The sequence below is a fragment of the Hylaeus volcanicus genome, chromosome 3 (assembly GCF_026283585.1).
Source record: "Hylaeus volcanicus isolate JK05 chromosome 3, UHH_iyHylVolc1.0_haploid, whole genome shotgun sequence".
Classification (NCBI taxonomy): domain Eukaryota; kingdom Metazoa; phylum Arthropoda; class Insecta; order Hymenoptera; family Colletidae; genus Hylaeus; species Hylaeus volcanicus.
This window is the reverse complement of record NC_071978.1, coordinates 14,325,282-14,351,326: the sequence shown is the minus strand read 5'-3', so window position 1 is coordinate 14,351,326 and position 26,045 is coordinate 14,325,282. Positions and strand designations below refer to the sequence as shown.

At 35.0% G+C, this 26,045-nt stretch overlaps 1 protein-coding gene across 3 annotated transcripts in view; it reads left to right on the top strand.

Moving 5' to 3' along the window:
- Positions 1-26,045, top strand: part of LOC128873230 (protein daughterless) — a 400,065-nt gene that overhangs the window by 330,253 nt on the left and 43,767 nt on the right. For all 3 annotated transcript variants that reach the window (XM_054116636.1, XM_054116638.1, XM_054116639.1), the window contains 3 exons: positions 1,443-1,527; positions 14,087-14,223; positions 25,228-25,512. In XM_054116636.1, coding sequence (XP_053972611.1) covers positions 1,443-1,527; positions 14,087-14,223; positions 25,228-25,512 — 507 coding nt within the window. The remainder of the gene's footprint in view (positions 1-1,442; positions 1,528-14,086; positions 14,224-25,227; positions 25,513-26,045) is intronic.

Genomic DNA, 26,045 nt, shown 5'->3' with positions numbered 1-26,045 from the left:
GGGAAAAAACAGATTTCAAAAATCTCAATATCAGGTGCTGACCATTTGTTTAATTTTTTTAATTATTAATTGATGAAGGTACAAACAAAACTATTGGTGATACAATCAAGTACAAACGAAATGCTATCATTTTCTATAGAAAAAAAATTAATTTTTGAAAAGTCGGGTGCCAGGTTCACATAGCTCTTGTATATGTATACTTGATTTCAGTCTTGTCGATTTGTTTTTAAATCTCCTCAACTACTTCACAACAAAATTATTTACTCTATATAATGTCCCTCTTGTAGTATCGCTCCCTCTAATATCCAAGAATATGGAGTCAAACGAAACAACAAATCGCGGGTTCGAAGCTCTGTGCTTTATTTTCCCTTTAGACTCCTACACTCTTTATACCAAATAACATTTGTAAGGTCACTAAACTTTACAGTAGTATATGTACATGTAGTATCACTAACCAAATAGAAATTAAATTAAATCCGTCTCTAATTACCAAGCAGTAAATAGGACGTAAAGTAAAACCATTTAAAAAGAAAGAACATTTGTAAAATTCTTTGAGATATTTAACCATTCCGTTTTTAACGAAACACTGCAGTATCTCCTAAAGTACTATTTATATAAAAGTTGATCAATGTCGATAGCTGCAAAACGTGCTTCTGTGAATATATCAAATAAGAAACACTCATTTATGTCGTGTCGTGAAGGCGATAATTGGTATTCCAACAAATATTGGTGCCATTGAAGATAGTCCCTTTCTTGTTGCAACGTGTTGCTCTGAAACTGACTGAAACGTGTGCTGATAGTACTCGATAGTCCATGACTTCTGTCTCGAGACGAATCGCGCCATTTAATACATTAATCGCAGCGTCACAGGGATGTTTGCTAAGGAATTAACAAATTAATTCTAAAGATCATGTGTTAAAGAAAACAAGTCTGGATAGGATTCGTGAATTTTTATGGGGTTATAGAAATAAATACTATCGCAAATGTTAGAGTATACATATGGTTGTATGTATAAGAACAAAACTTTAGCTTCACAAAATATTTTTATGAATATGTGTGACATTCAAAGATTGCTTGCATTCACAGCGGGCTTACTTCTCTATTATAGTTTTATATTTTTAATTTAAGATCACACCAAGTTCTATTATTAACCGACTTTGAAAAGGAGGAGGTTACTCAATTCGACATGTATATTTTTTTTTTCTCTTTAATAAATCTCTGTACAAGCTGTCAACAGACTCCGTTTTTCTTTTTCAATTGTTCGGCTGTCGTTTGTTTCACAGACCTGTGTCAAAAAGCTCGCAGGGAGTTCGATCCCTTTTGCACAGATCGCTAATAGATGGCAACTCATATTTCAATGCCCAAAGTCGGCTCTTTCCTCACACTAATTCTATATTTTTTGTTTGTTTACATTAATAACGTATGTGTTTCTTCTGTTGCAGTACGGCTCGGATGAATTTGGCCAGGACTCTCCGAGATACACCTCCCCAAAGGCTGCGGCGCTCTACGCAGACCCTTACTATATCGGTAAGTCGACGAATCATTTAAATCTGTTATTTTACGATAGAAAAGACATACACCACCGTTTATAAATATGTGGACTACACTACCCACTTTAAATAAATTATTGATATACACAAAATAAATGATCTATATGGCTTAAGATTGAGTACTTACTAACAAGGAGAACGCAACACCTTCGATTCACCGATTCCGTTGAAACTTTTCATACCAATAGATTGTATCACTCTTTACGAAAATGTAGTATTATGTATATGGGCAGACATTCGATACTTTTTAGATATTTATGATCAAAATTTCTTCGTTTCTAATTGCAATACTGCAATACATATATTGGTGTATATTGGGATATTGCAATTTAAGAAGAAGAATATTGTAATTCACTCTTCATTATCATATCTAAATAAAATATATATTTTGCGTGTTTATTATTGGACACATGGATTTACACTACAATTTTTCGTTAATTGCGCCGGCCCTGATTTTATATTATTAATTATATTATTATATTTACAAGTTTCTCGCGTGTCTAATTTATTCGCCACTCTCGATCATCCCAATCCTACATAACACAAAATTTTGTTGAATTTGGAATATAAATGAGGTTAAAATCACATAAAACAAATACAGTTACATACTTTCAATTTAAATAATATTTATTAAATTATTGTATTGTTTTCCATTTGCATAAACGTTTCTGGAAAGTTTTGCCCATACATTTTCAATAATATTCAGGTCGGGTGACCGGCCCGGCCACTCGAGAAATGTCACATTTTTAGAACTAAAATAAGTTTTAACAGATCTTGCGGTATGTATTGCAGCGGTATCTCGTTGAAAAATAAACTTACTGGCTGCAATATGAGTTGCGTGCTTATTTAATTGATAGTCTATTAATTCAATGTATTTTTTGCTATTTACACGTCCTGATAAAAATTTATATCAGTTTTTCCCCGATATCCAATACCGGCCCACACCATGACACTTCCGCCACCCATTTGTCAACGGCTTAAATACTGTTCTTCTTTCCTTATATCTAATATATAGGGTGAGTAATATGGCCAGATATCCTATTATGTTATATGAAATACACAAATTCATCAAACGTCCTATCATTTTGTCCGACACTGTACCTTAATCCCTTTTGAAAAACCTTTTATTCGAAGTCTGCGATGTGATTTAACTCTTTAGATTAGACTCCTTACTCCTTACTCCTTAGTTAGACGTTCTTAACTTTGAATTTTCCGCATTCAACAAAATCCTTGACAGATACATTTTCGTAGATCTACACTTTGAGAATATGCAAAACAAAGTACGATATCTTGAAAGTTCCAGACGAGAATACCCCCTATGTTCGATAAGTTACACTTTTGAACGTGGCTATCTGGAAACAGCTACCTTAAAAACATCCTCCCTTTCGAAAAACCTTTTATTCAAAGTCTGCGATGTAACTCCTGTGTACGTAATGACGTAACTCCTTAAACTTGATTCGAAAATCTAGGCCGCTCGTTACCGGCCGCGACTAAAAGTAACATCTATCCGGTCTTGTTGGGTCGATCGATCGTTGTCTAGCGATCAACCAGCAACGATATGTCCCGGCTTTAGTATTAGTGGGCATTCGTGCACGTCGAATTCGCGCGTGTGCATCTATATCTGCTGGAAATCGCGTAACGATTCGAACGAACGATAAAAGGGAGTTTACGATCGCAGTAATATTCAGCTGTTTACCGCGCGCTCGTAAAATTCGTCGTTCTGCCTGTCGCACGTAAAAACAATAACAATCTCTCGTTATTTGTTCGTAACGGCGACGACCGGCACGTCGTAGCTGCTCGTTGAAAATTTCGCAGCTACTAGTCGCGAAAAAGATGAATAGGAAAAAAATTGCGTGCATGGGGCCGGGAGGGGAGGGGAGGGGAAGTTGCGTCGTCGCCGTGTTATACTGTTGACGCACAATAAACTTTATACCGTGGATGCTGTTCCTGTTTTACGCCGATATAATTTAATCGCGTTGCGAAATCAACGTCGCGGCGATATTTCGCGCGGCCGACATTATATTCGCGATTGGCGATACGTTTTGTTTGTTTACCGACCGCGCGTCGTTTCTGAAACGACGCGACGTCAGAAAATTTACGGACGTATCTCAGAATTGGAGGCTAACGTAAGGAGCTTTATAAATTACCAAGGGTTAAACTCAACGCAAATGAGGACCTCGTGGGCCTCGGGTTTATTATCCAGGTTCGGGTCTCCTCGCACCTAGCGCAGGTACACAGGCGTGACAGGTTCTAGGTTCGACAAGTGTCGAAGGTAAAATACCTGTAATATATTTTGCGCTGAGCTGGTATTCGGTTAGGTGTAGCGAGTCTCATGTTCGACAGGAATGGGCTCGAAGGTAGTTTGGAATCTGTGAGACGTAGATTGTAGTTTATTTATTTATTAATGAAATAAATGGAAATAATACATCAATACGTTTAAGGGAGTTATCCCGTGTGACGGCTGTTTTTCTTTTTTTTTTCGGAATTTTTTATAGCGAAATAAAAAGATACAGAGCATTCAAATTTTTACTATATATTTATTCAGCCTTTAACTGTAACATTGAATTTTTTAAAGTAAAAATATAATCTGGATCACGAAATTTATCGCTCGTATGTAAAAAAAAAAAAGGTAGGTGAATGGCGTTCATGATTTCGGCAGACTGGCTAATCTGAAATAAAAAATACAAATTACATGTTAATCTGTAGGTGGATAGCTATCGCTCGAACTAGGATTTTTGAAAAATATTGAACCGTTTTTTTTTTCATAAATAAGTAGTCGTAAAAGATCATGAAATTTTGGATCTTACGGTTTAAAAGCATATAAGAAATTGAATTTTCAAGATTTTTAAAAAATGTTAGTTCCGGCAATAGCCATCCATCTACAGATTAGCATGCAATTTGATTTTTTTATTTCAGATTATCCAGTCTGCCGGAATCATGGATGCCGTTCACCTACCTTTGTTTTACATAAGTACCATACAAGCGATAAATTTCGCGATCCACATTATATTTTTGCTTAAAAAAATTCAAAGTTACAGTTAAAGACTGAATAAGTATATAGTAAAAATTTGGAAACTCTGTGTTTTTTCATTTCGCTATAAAAAAATGCCGAAAGAACCTTAAAAAAAACGGCCGTCACACGGGATGACCTCCTTAAATGATGAGTATAATTACAATTAGTTTTCTTTTGTAAGACTTACAAAAGGCTAATAGCTTTAACAGAACTTGGATGTATGGTTATTAGGGGGTTCTTAAAAGGATGAATTTCGAAATTGAATGTTCCCGGGATCTTAAATGCTTTGTAGTAACTATAAACAAATTCCCCAAAAATTTTAGTTCTCAAATTTTAGTGTCTCTGCGCAATGGTTGAATTCTCCTACTTTAATATGCAGGAAAGAAAACTTGTTGCATTCTGATTTTGATATTTTGAGAATGAAATAACGGAAATATTATGGATAGTGTATTCTTATGAGAAATGGGATGCTCTTAAAAAAAAAATTGTTGTAAACATTTCGTAAGTATACCTGATATAAAGTTATAAGATAGTAAAGTTGATATTATTAGAATTTAAAAAATATTAAAAATTCAGAAAAATAGACAAATTCTTATCATTTCAACTTTAGCAGCTTATAAATTTATAACGGTTAGACTTGCGAGATTTTTACTAGAGTCATTTTTTGGAGATCATTGGATTTCCTATAAGAATCTGCTATCTCATATACGTAATGTATTGTAATGTGAATGTTGGATGAATGTTTATGTTTAAACCATTAGGTATGTTTGTATGTTTTATAGTTGTCAATTATGTTTATCAATTTGTGGTAGTAATTTATTGATTAGTCATTCAATTTGTATTGCAAATAAATATCCTTACATGTATACATATCTACTAAATTCTACTATTGATCAAACTGGAGCAGTCTACATTAGACTTGGTAGATTTCGAGTTTAGAATAAACTATTCGTAGAACAGATTATAAATTCAAACAGATTTGGAGTACTCCGTAATCTAGACAGTAAAGGTAGAATTAGTGGAATTTTTAATATTAGGTAGCCTTTTGTAAGGGTTCGTTCCTTCGAACAGGATTAACAGAAGTGTTATGATTGTATAAATCTACTACATTCTATCTTCGATAAAGCTCAAATTTAAAGTATTTTCCCTTAATTTCAATATAATCTATATCTGCTACATTTTAATTCTAATGGATCCAACTTGATTCCGACCAAGTCCGACAGATTCTAGAATTAGAAGAATCACCGCTAAGTATAGCGTGCCGCCAAACCACTGTATTTCTACGCACCAGCAACGTCCCGAACTCGTTAAATTTTATCAAGGTAGCTCTTCATATTTATCCAAGCATTTTGGAGCTTCCAATGTAATAATTCCCGGCTCATCGTAGGAATAGGGTAATTATCGTTGCCGCACAGCAGGTGGAAATGATTCCTGGGAAACGTTTCGCGGTCTGGCTTGTCGGGGAATTTTTCGAGTCACGTTTCAGGGTGGAACGGAGTTTGGGCCAATGCTGGAAACGAGCAAGGAACCGAAAGAGCGTATCCGAAGTTTCTCGGACGGATTACCGAGACGGTAAATCAATAAGATCGGTAAAGTTTCCGGGGTAAAGTTGTTATTAAAGATCAGAGGGTAGTAAAGGAGACTCGTTGGCTGGCACCTCGAACGCGTTTCCTCGGCTCGTGACACCCGGTAGGCGAGCGGAATAGCTTATAAACGGGGGTTGGAGGAAAACGGGAGACGGGCGAAAAAGTTTTATCAGACATCGAATGCCGGGTAGTCGGCTAGGAACGGACGAGTAGTTTGGCTTAGTTTCGCTCCTCTCTTCGGTGGAAACACTGCGCGCGGAATTATATCAAGCAAAAGTATCAAGAAATACGTTCCCGAAGCTTATTGCTGTTGTTTTCAACTGAAATAATGGCCCGCGTCGTGCCGTCTATTGCCCTCGATAACGGGTGTCCCGACAGAACGATCCTGGATCAGTGGTCTGGCGATGTTCCAGCCGACGTTTCTCCATGGACGATATGTAATTTACGCGAGGGGGGAGTGGGTGGTAACTGCACCGTGGAAACGAGCTTTGAGGAATCGTACTTAAGGGGTTAGTCGCAGTCAGGAAGAGGGAAAACGACATTTCTTTGTAATTTTTTTTAGTTATTAAATAATAATTTGCATAAATCACAATTAAGTATATTATAAAACATGTTTTAAAGAACTAAAAAACATTGTTTGTTTTAAGAAACGTTAATTTATATCGTCATAACAGCCGATGACGTAGACGATGATTTAAAAACATAGATTTGCGGCGAGCAAGATTTCTCTACACTGGTTTACCTGAAAACAAAAACAAAGGTAGATTTCGAAAATAGATTAGTCTAGCGGGTCCCTGAACGAAGGACTTTGGAAAAAATTAATTTAAAACAAGATGGCATACATTTGGAGTTGATTTTCAATTTTTTCACTAAAATTAAGCGATTCAATACAGGATAAAAAAAAAGTATACAAGAAAATAAAAAATCCTCCGATCAGGGACCCGTTAGTCTAATATATTTTCTAAATCTACCTATAGTTTTGTTTTCAGGTGTACCAGTTTAAAGAAATCTTGCTCACCGCAAACCAAGCGGTCACCCACGTCATCGCCTGTTATGACGAAATGAATTAACCTTTTTTTAAAACAAAAATTCTTTTATAGTTCTTTAAAACATACTTTGTAATATATTTACATTTCATTCAGAAAAATTATTATTTAATACCTTAAAAGAACACATACACACAAGAAACTGTCCGTTTCCATGTTCCTGACTGCGACTAACCCCTTAAGGAATTTAAAGGGGTGTTCCAGTCCAGAACGTCAATTTTTAAGTATTTTTTTGGATATCTTTTTTTGTTTTTAATACGTATATTAACCCTTTGCACTCGAGTGGCGCCACTAGGGCGACATATGTAATTTAAATATGATTTTTTGAACGTACAATTTCAATTTTACTTATATCAGAATACAGTCTAATTATAAATTAAAACAATAATTCATTGAGTCACAAATGTTCGTAGATGTTTCTTTTCGAAGTGGAGTTTTTGGTTTTACAGAAATTTATTATAGAAATGGACTGGATTGTTAATAATTTTATTTTGTTTCGATTGTTTTAAGATACAATTATTTCAACAGTTTCACTTTGGGTAAATAGAATAAAAGGTTCACACTGCATATACATAAAAACACATTAATATTAATATCGCGTATATATATATATATATGTGTGTATAACACATTAATATCGTGCACGATGCTGCAAGACCACGGAACGTGCCACAACCGATCTCGCTTCTCCTTCGTTCCGCCTGTGGGGCCTCGCTCGTTGATCTATTAATTTAAAATGCGCGTACATTTCAACATGGATTTGATTCTATGACAAATTAACACGATGCCAATGACAAATTAACACGATATTTTTTTCCTATTTATTTGCTAATTATTTGCCAAAGAATTAAATTTTTTTTAGCGTAGCCACTTATTGTGTTCCTGTACCTACCAAGGATATCAATTCCATTCTTGCAGCATATTTTTTTTGCTAATTATTTGCTCTTAATCCACCGAATATGAATTTAGTTCCCTACATTTTACTGCATTCCATTTTTAAATTAATTTTCTCTAAAGAAAGTTTCTGTTCAAAGTAGAGCATTTATTGGTGTATGAATACTTTTTTTCGGATACTGCAGAATTATACATACAGTGGGCCCTCGACTTTCGCAAACAATTGGTTCCTGAAAGTGTGTGCGCACGTTGAATGTTCGAAAGTAGAGGAATGTAAACAAATATGCACCAAAAACTTTTTTTTAAAGTATTTATTTATCAATATGTATACATAATGAAGTTAAGAGACTGTTTAAATGCTTTCAGGGGTTTCCTTTATAAACTTGTCAAGAGTTAGTTGAATATCACCTTTTTGTTTTCTTTTCTTCATAAAGATTTCTAGAACATGCTGTGTCTTTCTGAATTGCCCTACGTACTTGAGATATACATTGGGATCATATTCTTCCATGATAGTAAAAAATTTGTCATGATGCACGAAGGCTTCATTTATATTGTTAAAGTTTTGACGTTTTTTTCAACTTCTTCTTCCTCACTTTCATTGTGTATTTTATTGTTACTCAATTATTGCTCAATTAAGTATTCATTTGACAGCGATACCGTCGTTAACATCTTTATTGTTGACGTCCAAGTTTAGTTCATCCATTAGGCTAACTATTACATCTGTGATAGTTTTCGGTGATTCTTCAATATTTAGAAAATCACTCATCATTTGTGGACATAATTGTTTCCAGGAACAATTTTTCATTGTTTGGCATTTTCTGTTGGCTTAAAAATCTGTATTTTTAAAAATGTTCGAAGGTCGAGTGTCGTATATCATAATTTCTGTGTTATGGAAGATTGAAGGAAATGCTCTAGTCTTTTGTATAAATACAATATTTTGTGCATATACAATTTCAAATAATTTAATAAATATTATTTGAATTGAAAGTATGTAACACCTTGTATATCATTCTCTTTATGAGATCCTAACCCCATTCATATTCCAAATTCAACAAAATTTTGTGTTATATACAGGGTGAGTCTTCTAACATGAAGACCTCAAATAACTCGTAAGATATTCGTTGTACGACAAAATGTTTCAAACAAAAGTTGCATGGCGTCTAGGAAACACTGGATTACGTAAGTGTATTGATCGTAATGGACAGCCACATTTTAAGAAAATGCAAAGAAGTAGATTTTTCCAGGAATTCTTGACTAGAATACGCCTGTGAAGGAACGTTTCTTTTCCATCGCGATCTCTTTTCTCCGTCGCACAGTGCGGAATAAGTGGACAAAATTCAATATTAGTATATATCACAATGTGAGGCAGATTTCTATCGTAGAAAATGTGTGTCAGCGTGGAAATTGTTATAAATAATCATGTATCAATCATTTGTATCCATAATACAATCTTTATCTTTAAACAAACATACAGACAAAACGGCAAAAAATATCCCGAGTTCTCAACATATTTGGATTCCATATTTGTTATATTTTAAGAAACGTATAAGTTTTTTTGCCAATACTTTCAACGTTCGGTTTTATATAATTTTTAATAAGGGACCGTACTGTTGGTGTATGGTCGCAATTGGAAGTTAAAAATTCTGATTTAATTGATTTATGGATTTCTATAAAAATTATTTTTCACATCCTCAGCCAAAAGGAAGCATAGTGTGTTAAATAACATATGGGTGCAACTTCTATTATTTATGAGACAAAAATTCCTAAAGAATTCGAAACATAGTCTACTAAAGCGACAATTTTACAATATTACATTATTTTCCTGTATGATAATCATAAACTCATACATACCGTTGGATTCAGAATAAAAACACGCTTTTACTGATTCAGAAATAAATCAAAATTTTCGCAAATTTCGAGGGGGGGGGGGGAAAATAAAAAAAAAATTTGTTGGTATCGGTTTATAGGCCTCTAAAAACAGTGTAATGTTTGCTTGAACATTTTTTTGAAATCTCTAATCGTTTCCAAGGAAAAGTAAAAGGGGCGGCTCGGATAAAAGGGTTAATTTCTCCCTTAAACGCAAAATTCGCACGTACTGAGGATGGTGTAATTCATAAGAAGGTCCCACAAACAAGTATACAAAGTTTCATCAAAATCGGGGTTTGTTAATTTTTTGTTACATTTGTTAATTTTGTTATGATTTTATTAATGTTTATGGTTAATTTTAATTTTTTTGTGAATAAATAGCTATATATTTATATTAGTAATGAAATTTTGATTTTTGTCCGCACTGTGCGTCGCGTCGTTGCTCGAGCAACGAAACGATAATATCGAATGGCGGGCAATTTGAGGGAAGTTCGGTGGGAATATGTCTTTTAATTCGTTTAGGCGGAGAGCATTGTTCGAACACGTGCGCGGCATTCTCCGGTCACTGAACGCCACGTGCTACTATTTGTTGCTCTACCGTCGACTGGTGTCGAAACTCTGCTGATGCAAACGGCCCGTTTGCGCCTCCGGACCGCAAGCTTACCTTCTCTTAGAGAAGTAGTCCTGCTTCTTGCTTAAAGAGAGGTTAACCCTTTGCGACCGATGCCGCCGGGTAGCGGCATTTAACATCTGTCTTCAAAGTCGTTATCGTCACCGTGGCGGTCTGATCTTTTATATTTTTTTTTTTAGTATATATGTAATTTATAACCAAACGGTATTATAAATATAAGGTTATTATCTATATCTTCGAAATTAATATAAAAGAATAGACAGCTTGTGTTACTCTGAAAATAAAGTTTATTCTTACATTAATAACATACATTATATACACTATTTACAATAACTACAGTGTAATATTACCTGAAAATAAAGGAACGACAATATAAGTCCATTCTTGTTATTAACCGTTTTAATATTAATCTTTTTCATGTGTCTTCTTTCGTCTATGCGGCGCTACTTCAAGAGTCCTAAGTAATTGGCGCGCACAATTCAAATTAAAGAAAGTCTCCTTTCTTTACATAAATATTTATCATTCCATACCCTTTCTTATTATGGATTTTATCTTTAAAAGTTTAATTTTTCTAGCTTTTTGACGTACATTCTGTTCCATAAATATTCGTACATTCTACATTAAAGAAATGTGTCTAAATTAAATGATAGGTTTGATGTTTTAGAATTAATCTTTCATTGTAAATACAGTACTGTGCAAAAGTCTTAGGGCACTTATGGTGCATTACATCTTTTTTATTATTATCACTAAAGAAAGAGTACAAGTTTTGATTTAGCTTATATATTTTATTTTATCGATACTATTGTACAGTGTACTCTCGGAAATTAAATGAAGATAGTATAAATTCTAAGGAGAATTTAATATTTAGCACTCCTTTTACATTCGTGATAGCGTCGACTTCTCATAGAACTTCCGTATAATTTGTCAATTATCATATTTCACTCGAAATGTTTTGCCATTCGATTCGTAATGCCTCACGGAATTCATCTGTATATCTTGGCTCTAGTTTTTCGTGTTCTGTCTAGATAATCCCAGACATGCTCAATACTATTTAATTCGGGACTTTTAGGTGGCCATTTCATAAAATTTAACATTTCATTCTCCTCTAAATCTTTTAAATCATCTTTTTTTCAATCTTATTATACCTATGTACATGTAGTATAACAGTATACACACATATATAAAACACAATACAAATATACATCATATTTACTTCATTAACATAAATTTATTTAAGTGGAATGCAAACTTCACATGCACTGGTATGTACATATTTGTACCAGAACACTATAATTTCAAACTCTATTGTTTTTTTTTTGTTTTTTGTTTGTAAATTCCACAACACTGTCACGTTTGTTCACTTCCGAATTTCTTCCAAGGCGGAAAAACACTAAATCAAATAAAATAAGAAAGTAGTTTCTGCTCAGATCGACTCGAACGTCGAAAGTATCGTTGATATTCTTTTTTAATTTTTCTGTCGAGGTAGTTGGAAATATATATTCTTCTCCATCGGTATACCAATTGTTCAAAATGGAATCTTCGCCTTAGAAATTTGTTAAAACGTTTGAAATTCGTTTTAATGCAACTTTTTATCCATTTTTCTCGATGCAACTACTCCGAAATACGAAAGCACACTGTTTCCTCCAGGCTCTAGTCTCAATAGTCCAGGCTCTATGGTTTTCATAACGGGACAGCGCGAACAATAGAATCAGGTATAAGCAAGAAATCCGGTGGTCAGAGGCTTTGTATACTACGACGACCACACAGAAGGGGTTGTACAAACCAAAACACCTAAAATTCTTTCTCGAAATTTGGAAGTGCACTTTCATGTACAGATACTCTCAGAAAATGACAATGAAAATCACGATCAAATTATATACAGTATCACAGATGAATGACATCTTAACCATTTGCACTCGAGAGGTGACTCTCAGTCACCACTAGGTTCTTTTTAGGTTTAATTTCTTTGGAACTCGAAGTATTAATAAAATAATTGTCGTTGAGGCAAAGGTGACCCGATTTTCAAATCTCAAATTAGAGATCTCATTTTCGAAGTCAATCTAGCTTAGCATTCATGACAATAGAATGCTAAGAAAGCATCTCGAGTTGCTGATAGATACCAGAAAATAAGGCCTTGAGTGCAAAGCGTTAATTTAACACATCGAACGTCACGTCACCTACATATGGGCGACAAGAATTTTCACCGGGGAACTAAATAGATTTATTTTGAAGGTGAGATGTCAAATAAACAAAATCTAGCTAGGACAGGTAAATCGTAAAGAGATTGCAAAAATAAATACTACCACAAATATTCGGTTATATAATTTCTAATTATATAGAAACAAAATTTTAGCCTCGTAGACAATTTCACGATTATTATTCTGGCAGTCACGTGTTAAAAGCACAACTATCGTCAAGTTCTAATTTCGAACAACTTTAGTAGACTGCAAGGTAGAGTTAGTTCGAGTTAGAATCTATTAGACCCAGTATGGATTCCTGTGTTCTATGTTCTAGATCCCTCAGGCTATTCTAGGTTAGCGTTGGCTTGAATTATGGGATCTATTGAATCTTGATTTTGTTAACACTTCATTTATTAGGAATCTATTTATAAGATTTTGTAATTCCAGTGTCTATCTACAGGGATCTATTAACACTTTATCGTCGGGCATTTTTGGAGAATACTTACTCTAACGTCTGGCGCGTCGTACAACATACTAAATTATATATGTTGACAACATTTAAAGTTTAAATTTTAACACTTTCGCTGCGGACGAAAATAAGTAGCCGTTCGCTTGGAGCTGCAATTATATTTTTTTTAATGAAAAATTTCTTACAAACGATCTAATATGATTATTTTGAAAAACATATATTTGTGGTAACTTATTTTATATATGATATGATTGCCGAACAAAAAAAAATGAAAACTGAAAAATAATAAAAACAACCATATATTTTCGAAAATTATTATTTTTTATGGTAATTTTTATGGACTTTTTCCAAAAGTCTAACCACAACACTAAACACAAACGAACGGACCAACATGAATGCTTAGATCGTACTGATTGTCTAAATACGACTAAACCGACTAAAAAAAGCAAAGGACGCGCATGTGCGCCATTCGCAGCGAAAGTGTTAAAACTATTGACCCAATTGAACCCAAGTAAAACTTCTTGTATATATTAAACAATGTTTAAATGAAAGAAACCATGTAAAAGGAATAATAACTTATCTTGAGAAAATCAAAATAATTACAGAAATTTAGTATGTAATTAGTCTTAGATAGTTCAAAATTGTTAGACAGAAGAAAACCAAGTGATGTATGTGAAATACAATGTAATAAGACACAAAATATAACAATGTATCGCAATGTGGTCGCTAATGGCTAAAAAGCTGATGCGACATTAAATAAATAAATTAAAAAAAAAAAACAAAATGGTTTTAATAAATAACTTTACAAAAGAAGGCCTTGCAATTAATAAAATCTTTCTTTTGTGTTCCAGATGGAAATGCTGCAGGAACGGGTCCTGGTGACCCATGGACGGGTGGCGGTGGCGGCGTTCAGCCCCCGTACAGCGGATACGCACCTCCTCACCTGGCCCAGCCAGCCTACCCCATGCACCTACCCCACGACCCCATGGTAAGCGACTCTATCTTCCCCTCGCCATTTATTCTCCCGTTTGTACGCGCACCCTTGTTGGTCATGCGACACGCGGCAATCAATCACGAGTCGCCACGCTCGATTCTTCATACTTGGCAGTCGTGGAACTTGGATACAGACACCCAAAACTCTATCTCGTTGGTCAATCGGCGATAGAGTCGCTCGATTAATCCTTTGAGGGAAAGTTATCGGTGTGGACCGTGGACGCATATGTGCGTTTGCCAGTAATTTTGATTTGGTACTCGAGGCACAATTATCAATGTTTCCCATACTGTTTCTGGTTATATTTATTCAGTGTAAATTTCAATTTGAATTCATTAACTTTCAATTTAACACTTAACTGACTGTCAGTATTTTGTACCTTTTTAGAGAAAAGGGGACAACTATGAATTCTACTATAACTTATGTGTTTATAAATGTTTTCCATACTGTTTTTGGTTATATTTATTCAGTGTAAATTTACTTACTTACTTACTTACTTATTTATTTATTTAAGGTGCGAGCAGACTTAGCTGCTCGTAGTATAACAAAGTTGTACAAAATTAATTTACATCAAGTCGTATAAACAAATAGGAGTATTTTCCTTAATTTGTAGCTAGTTCAAAGCATTCATACTTATATATGTGGTACGTAATACATTAGTTTAGTAATAGAGTAACTTAATTTAATTTAAGGAACGTCGTTGCTCTGTATAGGATAGAATATGTGTTATTTCCTACAGTGGGTGTAGAAAGTATTCGTACACTGATCAATTGCTAAAAAAACTATGTAAAATTGTGATTTAATAACTTATTTTTTATAAACAATGACATTCTATATATTCTCGGAAATCTCTAGAATAGATAGATTACAAAAAGAATAGCTATTTATGTAAGTTGCGAAATTAACAAGAAAGAAATAATTGATAGAAATGTTGAAGCAAGAAGTATTCGCACAACTGTTTAATTTTTAAAACTTGATTAAAAAAGAAAGAAATTTACATTAATTTATAAGTATATGATACTTCCTTCGTGGGATTTCCTTTTGATTTCATAATTATTGTAAGTTTTCTAAGAATTAAATTAACTAAATTATTAGGTATTCGAAGTGGGATCTTATTCAATTCCTCTATTAGGCCATTTTTAAAAGTACTTTCCTGGAAATTTGATGTTTTCTAATTCGCATGGAGCAATAAACTAATGTGTTTACGTTACAAACTCTACTGTAAATGGTTCGTCATAAAAATCGTACAAATACTTATTGCTTCTATGCTTTTACCCACTTTTCGCATTTTTTTTGTTGATTTCACAAATTATATTAACTAGTAAATGTTATTTGGACTATATCTATCTTAGAGATTTCTGAAAATATGTAAAATATCATTGATTATAAAAATAGAAGTTAAGAAACTACAATTTCACACAAAGTTTTTTGAAACATTGATCGGTGTACGAATACATTCTACGCCCACTGTACATAAATGAACATGATCTATGCGACCGTCTTTATCGAAACTACCCGTTGTTCTGGACCGTCCAAGTGTCGCCCAAGGTGGTTGAGAGACACTGTTGACAGTGCTCCGTATACACTCTGAGCAACGTCAAATGACTCAGTGGCTTCTATATATAGAACGACCCTCCCGCTACTCGATGTTTCTAGTCAAGTGCAGCCTTCGTTTGATTTACACCGTTCATGGTTACCACGAAATCCTCCTGGTTCGCGGCACCCTGAATTCCCTGATCGCGTTCCTCCACTCAATTGCTACTTTTCGACGCCGTCCAGCGATTTCGGGTCGACGAACCGACCAGGTAAATTCGTAGATTTTGGGAAAACAGGGTGACGGGCACGATTCATAAAGAAATCTCTCAAATAAAGAAATCTCTCAAACTATTGCAGATTTGTCAACTTTTTGCTCTCGTATTTGTTTTTGAACAAAGGTAAGACAGAGGAGTACTTCGAGTGCACAGAGCTAACAGAAAATCCAGAACATTTTTCTTTTTCCTTTTTATTTAATTAAGCAATTATAATCAATTCTTATAGAGAATTATAAGCAATTAGATTAGCGTGTTACAGTGGCATGGTTTGTAAGTTTCAGTTACTTACATTCTTGAATTTACTATTTAGTGTGGTTATAATATGCGAGGCTGTATTTAGTTAATTAAATCTATTGCAAAGTTCTAGAGGGTAGTATCTTTTCAATCTACGTGCGAGAGCTGTAGTGTCTCTGACGTTGGGTGATAAGAGGATTCGGATGACTAGATCCAGAACATGAATAAAGAAAGTAGAGAAGATGTGCGTAGCTTGATTACGTGATGAGAAAGAGCTATAGTTATCTCAATAACTACAGGGTGCTACCTTTGAGTATATAGAAATGGAGGAGGAATTGCTTTGTTCTGTATAGACCGAAAGTGTGTCCAAAGTCTATGCGAGAGAGAAAGGTATAGAGGATGCGTCAACATTGTACCTGCACTCTTTGTATATATCTATAGAAACCCTGCACTTCAGTTTTAGGAATTGTTGTAATAGATCATTTTAATAGAAATGTATACTCAATATACGAAATTCTCTAAATCTGTATACTGCATAAAAAAAAACCAATAATATGCTTTATGTATATACAAATATATTTATATTCTAATATAATGTAACTTATAATTCCTTGGCATCTGTCATTGATTTTAGCTGAAATAAACAGTAGTTGGATTCCGTAAAGATAATATCCACATATTTTTCTACAATAAACTTTACATTTAGTGTGGATAATGAGTGCATATACTCTTTACGGAACACAGCCCGCCAATGTAACATATAGCATGGCATTCATAATGTATTTGACGCATGCAGAGAGAGGACAAATATCATTCTATACCTTTCTCTCTCACACAGACAAGACAAATATCATTCTATACCTTTCTCTCTCACACAGACTTTGGACACACTTTCGGTGCTGGCAATCCTCCTCCATGTCTATACAGGGTGTCCCAAAAATATCGTAGCACCTTGAAAGGGATGGTTCAGGAGGTAATTTGAAACAACTTTTTCCTTATCGAAAATGTTGTCCGAGGCTTCGTTGAGGAGATATTAACAGAAAACCCCGACCAATCAGAGGGTTCCAACGGTATACGCGCGCTCTGATTGGTGGGGGTTTTCCGTTAATATCTTCCTAACGAAGCATCGGACAACCTTTTCGCTAAGGAAAAAGTTGTTTCAAATTACCTCCCGAACCACCCCCTTCAAGGACCTCAAACATTTTTGCGACACCCTGTATACTCAAAGGGTGCTACGCCCCCAGGGGCTGAAGCATGAGCATGCGCAGCTACAGTACGGGTTTAGAGATCCTGAGGTACTCGAACTGTAAGGGCTCCCAGTGGACCCCAACAGATATACAAATGATTGTAAGAGATACTGTAAACAGTATTAAAACTATGAAGCAACGAAAAGAAGAAGACTGAGAGGAATACATAATATACTATGATAAACGTATAATTTAAGAAGAAAGCGTCGTGGCAGTATAATAACTATGGCTGTATAGTCGAAACACTTAAAATAAATACTGATACTGAGGCGTGCTACATACGTGATATTCATTAGGTTGTTGTCATATGAAGTTGTAGCATACGAAACGTTCGATCTTTTGATCTCTAGAAATTATCTTCGTTCTGTTATATCATTGTACTGGCTAATATATCGATTTAAGTAGTGAAGTCTGTTCTTTGTAAAACGCTATCCGTTTCTTTGTAAACGAATTTTCCCGTAGTATATCTAACGGTCGAGGGGATTAAAAAAAAAATAACGAAATTATTCTGTACGAGTTCAAGCTGATCATAATGGCGCTAAAACAGCTCGAAATATAAATAAGAGATCCGAGAATGTTACTATTAATTAACGAACTGCAGGTCGTTGATTTGCCAAATTCCGTTCTGGTAATATAAGCCTCGAAATGTTATTAGTCAAATTAAATTTTGCTAGTCAAACAATTTAAATTCCAAAAAATACTTTCGTATGTTGGTTGCCTGATCTCTCTCAAGTATAATTACACAAGTCGCAAACATCACCTGTATCTGATGTTTAAGGCGTTTACACGTTCTCAGTAAAACAGTGATATCGATATTTGCAACTAGTCCCTCAATAGAGGTGCCTAGGGATTCTGCATTAGGGTATTTCTACTTGTCAGTAATCTCTTTAACTACGCTTCAGTTATCGAGGAACTAAAACTCCTTGGATGAAAGCATATCCACGGCGTCCAACAACCAGTTGTAGACTAAACGGCTCATGTCGTATTTTTATTACAAACGATTTATATCGTAGGTCCTCCTCTGCAATGTAACGTATTGTTCGTTCGTTAATATCCAACTCGGGTGCCATTTTCCTCAAAGATTGCCATGGGTTCTCGGAAATTAACACCTGAGCTATTTCTACGACTGTTGAAGCCTGCGTAAGACGTTCCTTTGAATGAATCTCAGTCTCATATGAATCTTTAGATATTTAGAAGCCAATCGACCTACATATATTTAGCCACCATATTATAAACAGCCGATCTAAGGTAAGTACCCGAAGAACCGAATAATCTCAACAGCGAGAAGACTTTCGACACTCACGGTTCTCCTACTTGTTAGCAAGGAACATGTGGCTTTGAAAATAAGTGATGTGTCTCGCAGAAAATTCAAATTGACATTCATCAGGGTTTAGACACCGCACCCTGTATTTCCTATGGCTGGAGTCTAAGAGCACATAGTAGATATAATAGTTGCACAAGTTTCTCGACTTTCACGATAGATAACATGATCGGAGCGAAAGGAGGCCCTTGTTCGCGGTAGAATCCGGCGATTGGCGCGGAACGAGAGGCGTCTAAAACCGGATCGTCGAAGGGAGACGGCACGTTATGCATAATGGAGACGAACGATTTACAAAAGATGCAGCGGCGGACCGTTCGGATCAGCCCCAGACCTTCTCCGGTCGAAAGGTTAAACATTTACGATCCTACGGTTTAATGACCCCACTTCTAAGAAGATGCCCTCGACAGCGAACGCCAGCTTCCCCGTTGAAACTCGACGCAGTAGTCCCATGTGATTTTTGTTGGACCGAAAATTGGGTTCATGCCAAAAAAACTTGGCTTGAAGCAGAAAAAAAGATTTGGATTTGATTGTCAGTGGGCACAATAGGATTTTTGAGGTCGCTGACTTCGAAATTATAGAGATTTAGAGTTACAAGAGTAACATTTTAAATTCCAAATAGCGGATTCTAAATAAGGGTATTTTTTTTTGTAAAAGAACTTGGTTATATTCAGATGAACAATCGTATACAGAGGATTTTAAGGTCGCTAATTTTAAATGTGACGTAAAAAATCTAAAATTCAAAATGGTTAATCCTAAATGGGCGTATTCTTTTGTAAAAGCTTGATTATATTTAGATGGAAAGACGTATACAGAGGATTTTGAGGTTACTGATTTCGAATTTGACGTTAAAAATCAAAATTCAAAATGGCGTATACTGAATGGCCGACTTCATTTGTAAAAACTTGTTTATATTTAGGCGAGATATATTTACAAATTAAATACATGGTCGTTATTTAATCCGCAAATGATTCTAACAATATTTCTTGTGTACTGCTTTTTTGAAACTCACATAAGATAAAATGCCGCAGATATTGTTTGCTCAGGATCATTTTAAAATTTAATTTATGAATGAAAAATATCGATTCCTGGTTCGACGGCCAAGACAGCACTGAAAGGACTCTTTTAGAGAGGTAAACCGAAGTTTTGATGAATACATCGTTAAAATTTGGAAAAAGATGTATTTTACAATAAAGTAAGAGACATTTACTTATGGGATGACCTAGTACACGGAATAACGTAATTTCATTTTACTACGTATAGAGGGTGTCTACGTATGAATTCGGTGTCATAAGCAGGGTATCAATTCTACAAGACATTTCCAACAAAAAATTACTCTTAGACATTTTCTTTGTGTCGCCTTATTCTCGAGTATTTTCACTTTTAATATTTTGTATGCGTTTGCGACTTGACACTCTTTAAACGGTCATAACTCCACCAAATTACGGTGCAAACTTAAAACTAAGTATACCATTCGAAAGAGCGTTAAATTTTCCATCTGTCTGATGCTGAACCAAAATTTATTACGTAGATTTAACGAGTGAAAAATTAGGTCAAACTTTAAATTGTGAAAAATTCAAAAAATTTAACCTTTTCTGCATTTGTTTTTCAGTTTCAAAGATATAGTTGTTTGGCGGGCACTCTTCGGGAAAAACTCCGTCGATGTCTCAGCTTTTGAATGGTATTGTCACCAAAAATTGTATGGTGGTATTTTCGGGAGAAAATGACGTTTAAATGCAGAAAAGCGTTCAAAATGCCCGGCTCCTAAATCAAAGCTTATCGGTTCTCCTCCGCCGAAAACATTGATTTCTTGCTTTGTGAAATCGATCGTGTTCCAATCTCCATATCATTTATCGGTACGCCGAGGTTGATTTTGATTGAATAGTCTCTAAAAACAAAAATTCTATGGATACATGTTCTACAAAATTTTTCTGTTTCTTTTTTTGAAAAAAAAAAGGTAAAAAATGACAAATTTCAAAAAGTCTTGATAGCGGGACCACCGAGAGGACATGCTTTACAAGATGCAACAGGTTTCATTCCAATTCCTCAAGCCATTTCGGCGTAATCGGTGAACATACAAAAAAAAAAAAAAAATACATATGTCGAATTGTGTAACCTCCTCCTTTTCGAAGTCGATTAAAAATAATTATTTTCACCTCACACTCAGGCTCTACACACGGCTGGCAGAGACGAAATGTCAAAAAATCAGTTTTTTTCCTAATTGGGGAGGCTCGAGAGTGTCACTAAAAAATACATCAAACCCGATGTCAAGTTAATTTTAAAGTGACAAGTCGATTTTTGTTGAAAAATATCGATTTTCACCTAAAAACTCACGATTTTCTGCATTTAAACGTACTTTTCTCCCTAAAATACCGCCGTACAATTTTTGGTGACAATACCATTCAAAAGCTGAGACATCGACGGAGTTTTTCCCGAAGAGTGCCCGCCAAACAACTATATCTTTGAAACTGAAAAACAAATGCAGAAAAGGTTAAATTTTTTGAATTTTTCACAATTTAAAGTTTGACCTAATTTTTCACTCGTTAAATCTACGTAATAAATTTTGGTTCAGCATCAGACAGATGGAAAATTTAACGCTCTTTCGAATGGTATACTTAGTTTTAAGTTTGCACCGTAATTTGGTGGAGTTATGACCGTTTAAAGAGTGTCAAGTCGCAAACGCATACAAAATATTAAAAGTGAAAATACTCGAGAATAAGGCGACACAAAGAAAATGTCTAAGAGTAATTTTTTGTTGGAAATTTGTTGTAGAATTGACACCCAGCGTATGTCCGAACTTATACGTAGATACCCTGTAGAATGCAGGGATGCCTTCTCCACAAGATGGTACAATACAAAGTCGAAAATGAAAACTTTCATTTCTTCGATTTTCAGCTAGGTTTTTCGGCATTCGCCATGGACCAGTTGAAAAACAGCATATGCCTAGTTCGTCTCCTGTTATCGCCTCGTTCTTCCGTTCGTAAAACGAACAATTAACGGCGCCTCTGGCTCGTGAAGCGGTTTGCGAGCGGCTACGCAAACTCCCTCTAATTTGTTGATAAATACTCTTCGCTGTTCAGGCCAAGATGACGCTTAAAATTAGACATTTTACGAGCAAGCTTTTTAGTAGGTGCGAGCATACGTGGCTACACGCCGCTAAACGTATCCAATATCAAAGCTGTTCTGGCCTGGACCATTATGAATCTGGACAGTCGGATTCGAAAAGTCGCGCGAGCCATCCGTCGGCCGACGCACAGTGCGGAATAAGTGGACAAAGTTCAATATTAGTATATATCACAATGTGAGGCAGATTTCTATCGTAGAAAATGTGTGTCAGCGTGGCAATTGTTATAAATAATCATGTATCAATCATTTGTATCCATAATACAATCTTTATCTTTAAACAAACATACAGACAAAACGACAAAAAATATCCTGAGTTCTCAACATATTTGGATTCGATATTTGTTATATTTTAAGAAACGTATAAGTTTTTTTGCAAATACTTTCAACGTTCGGTTTTATATAATTCTTAATTAGGGACCGTACTGTTGGTGTATGGTCGCAATTGGAAGTTAAAAATTCTGATTTAATTGATTTATGGATTTCTATAAAAATTATTTTTCACATCCTCAGCCAAAAGGAAGCATAGTGTGTTAAATAACATATGGGTGCAACTTCTATTATTTATGAGACAAAAATTCCTAAAGAATTCGAAACATAGTCTACTAAAGCGACAATTTTACAATATTACATTATTTTCTTGTATGATAATCATAAACTCATACATACCGTTGGATTCAGAATAAAAACACGCTTTTACTGATTCAGAAATAAATCAAAATTTTCGCAAATTTCGAGGGGGGGGGGGGATAATTAAAAAAAAAATTTGTTGGTATCGGTTTATAGGCCTCTAAAAACAGTGTAATGTTTGCTTGAACATTTTTTTGAAATCTCTAATCGTTTCCGAGCAAAAGTAAAAGGGGCGGCTCGGATAAAAGGGTTAATTTCTCCCTTAAACGCAAAATTCGCACGTACTGAGGATGGTGTAATTCATAAGAAGGTCCCACAAACAAGTATACAAAGTTTCATTAAAATCGGTGTTTGTTAATTTTTTGTTAAATTTGTTAATTTTGTTGTGATTTTATTAATGTTGATGATTAATTTTAATTTTTTTGTGAATAAATAGCAATATATTTATATTAGTAATGAAATTTTGATTTTTGTCCACAATTTTGCTATTTGTCTGCACTGTGCGACGGCCAGAACTCGTCGTGCTCCGAGGTGCTCTTTGTCTTCTCTCTTTAGCCTCCAGATTAGAACACGACGGCGTTGCTGTTTTCTCTGAGTTACACAGCGTTTAGGATCGTGTTTTTCGATGATGACGATCTCGTCCGATGTACCTTACTATCTTACGATTGTTTGGAATTTCTTTAGATTTCTGTAGATGTTAAGCTTGATTGGTTAGAATGACTTCGCGGGAAAAGTTCTCTTCTTGTTCTTCTTGGAGTAGTGATTTACAAAATAGAAGAATTCCAGGAGACAGCCTCGTTTATAAGAAATAGTAGAGTGATATGTAATTTGTATTTATTTCAGTATGTTGGTATAGTTTTTATTAAGGGAGGAGTCTGATCAAGCTAATGTATTTTTCTAATGCATATAATTTCCAGATATAATTAATTTTTGCTATTGAAACTTTTTTTATATATAAAGGGACGTTCAAAGAAAAAAATTTGACAGTGTATATTTAATTTGAATGTATACATATATAGATATAGTAGTCGCAAGGAAAGGATTCGGTCAAAACGGTGGGATGCATAGCTCATCGAATTTTTATCCGATCACTTGATTCAACGCTTAAATTAAAGGTAATTAAGTTTATATGGTAATGAACCTCGACTCTTAATGAATTATTATTATAGCATAAAGTTATTCCAAAATAACGGCCGATATGTATCGTTCATTTTCATATTTTTTGCCGCCATTTTTGCAATTAATAATTTTTTTTGCAAAGTGAGGTTCATACGCATTTTACGTACCTACTAAAGAAACAAATTTTCTGATTTTATCTATCAGATGTTTTCCCAGGGCTCCACGTATCCCACCGTTTTGACCGTATCCTTCTCGAAAATTTCTCACGTATAATGTCTTGAATGAATATTTATTCTGAACCATAATTGTTATTAATGTTTAATCGAACACTGAGTAATACTGTATGTATCATAAATGTTTAATTATGTCGGAGATCACAGTCACCACTAGGTTTCCTTTAGGTTTAATTTCTTTGGAACTCGAAGTGTCAATAAAATGATTATCGTTGAGGTAAAGGTGACCTGATTTTCAAATCTCAAATTAGAGATCTCATTTTCGAAGTCAATCGAAGCTTAGCATTCGTGACAATAGAATGCTAAGAAAGCATCTCGAGTTACTGACAGATACCAGTAAAAAAGGCCTCGAGTGCAAAGGATTAAGTTTTAATTGTTCCAATCAATATATATTGAAATATAGAAAAATATCTAACGACAAGCTGTGTAACGGGACATACAGTGGGTGTAAAATGTATTCGTACACCGATCAATTTCCCAAAAAACTTTTGTGTGAAATTGTAGTTTCTTAACTTCCTTTTTTATAATCAATGATATTTTACATATTTTCAGAAATCTCTAAGATAGATATAGTCCAAACAACATTTTCTAGTTAATATAATTTGTGAAATTAACAAAAAAATGCGAAAAGTGGGTAAAAGTATAGAAGCAGTAAGTATTTGTACGATTCTTATGACAAACCATTTACAGGAGGGTTGGGAACGTAAACACATTAGTTTATTGCTCCGTGCGAATTAGAAAACATTCGGACAATTTTAAACAGTTGTCCGAATACTTATTGCTTCAACATTTCTATCGATTAATTGTTTTTTTTTCGTGTTAATTTCGCAACTTACATAAATAGCTATTTTTTTTTTGTAATCTATCTATTCTAGAGATTTCCTAGAACATGTAGAATGTCATTGTTTATAAAAAATAAGTTAATAAATTACAATTTTACACAGCTTTTCTGGAAATTGATCGGTGTACGAATACTTTCTACACTCACCGTATTTATTCCGTTACTACCCACCCATTTCATCGTCTCACAGCATTTTTCATCAAATAACAGAACACGAATTTCGGCTTTTCGAAAATACAAAGATTTTCAATCTAAAAAATCCGGTTTATATTTAAACATCCCTCGTAGATGATTGTTCCTCGAGTACTTAGAAAAGTAAACTATCTTTCTACGATTCGATCCGACTCTGCAGATCTCAAAGAAACGTACAGCATGGGCGGGCTATGATTATATGTCGATGCTTGCGTTGTTTGAGAAGAAGAAATTAATAATCCGATCGTTGCAGGCGTACTCAGCCATGTCGCCGAACGGAGAACCGGCAGCGCCGATTCTGGGCTCGGCGGTCACCAGTGCGGCCTCATTGCCACCAATGTCCACATTCCGAGGTAGCGTCGCAGTCGCGGCGAACAGCGGTACCGGTGCACCATCCCCGGCGTCGTTGCAATATAGTCATAGTCCGGGCGCACCGACGACCGCACCATCCGCACCCAATTCTGCGCCCACGACGAACCAGCAACCCACCACGGGAGACAACCTCGGCAAGACTCTCGCCTCTGTAGTAAGCACCAGAGTAAGTATTCACTCTTTCGTCCCCTCAGATTTCTTTGCACTCGATAAAAATATAGTGTAACTAACTGGTCTCGGCGACCGTTGTTCTGTCTCACTGTTAAATGCTTTTGATGGAGAGTTTCAGGTTGAATAAACCCATTCTTATTATACATATATATATATATATATTTTTTTTTTCTTGTTTAATTAAGTCTTTCAAACTTTTTACAAAGTTTATATCAGCTACATGACTTCATTGTTTCATACACTCATAATATAAGTTATACCTTAACTATAACTTAATATTAATACCATACCATAGTAACACTTGTAGGTATACAGGGAGTCCCAAAAATGTTGTAACACCTTGAAAGAGGTGGTTCGGGAGGTGATTTGGAACAATTTTTTCCTTAGCGAAAATATTTTCCGAGGCTTCGTTGAGGAGATACTAACGGACAACACTGACCAATCAGAGCGCCCGTAGACCGTTGGAGCGGCCGTGGTAGCGAATGAGCGCGGCCGTCTATCGCGTAGCCTACGCTCAACCGGCATACT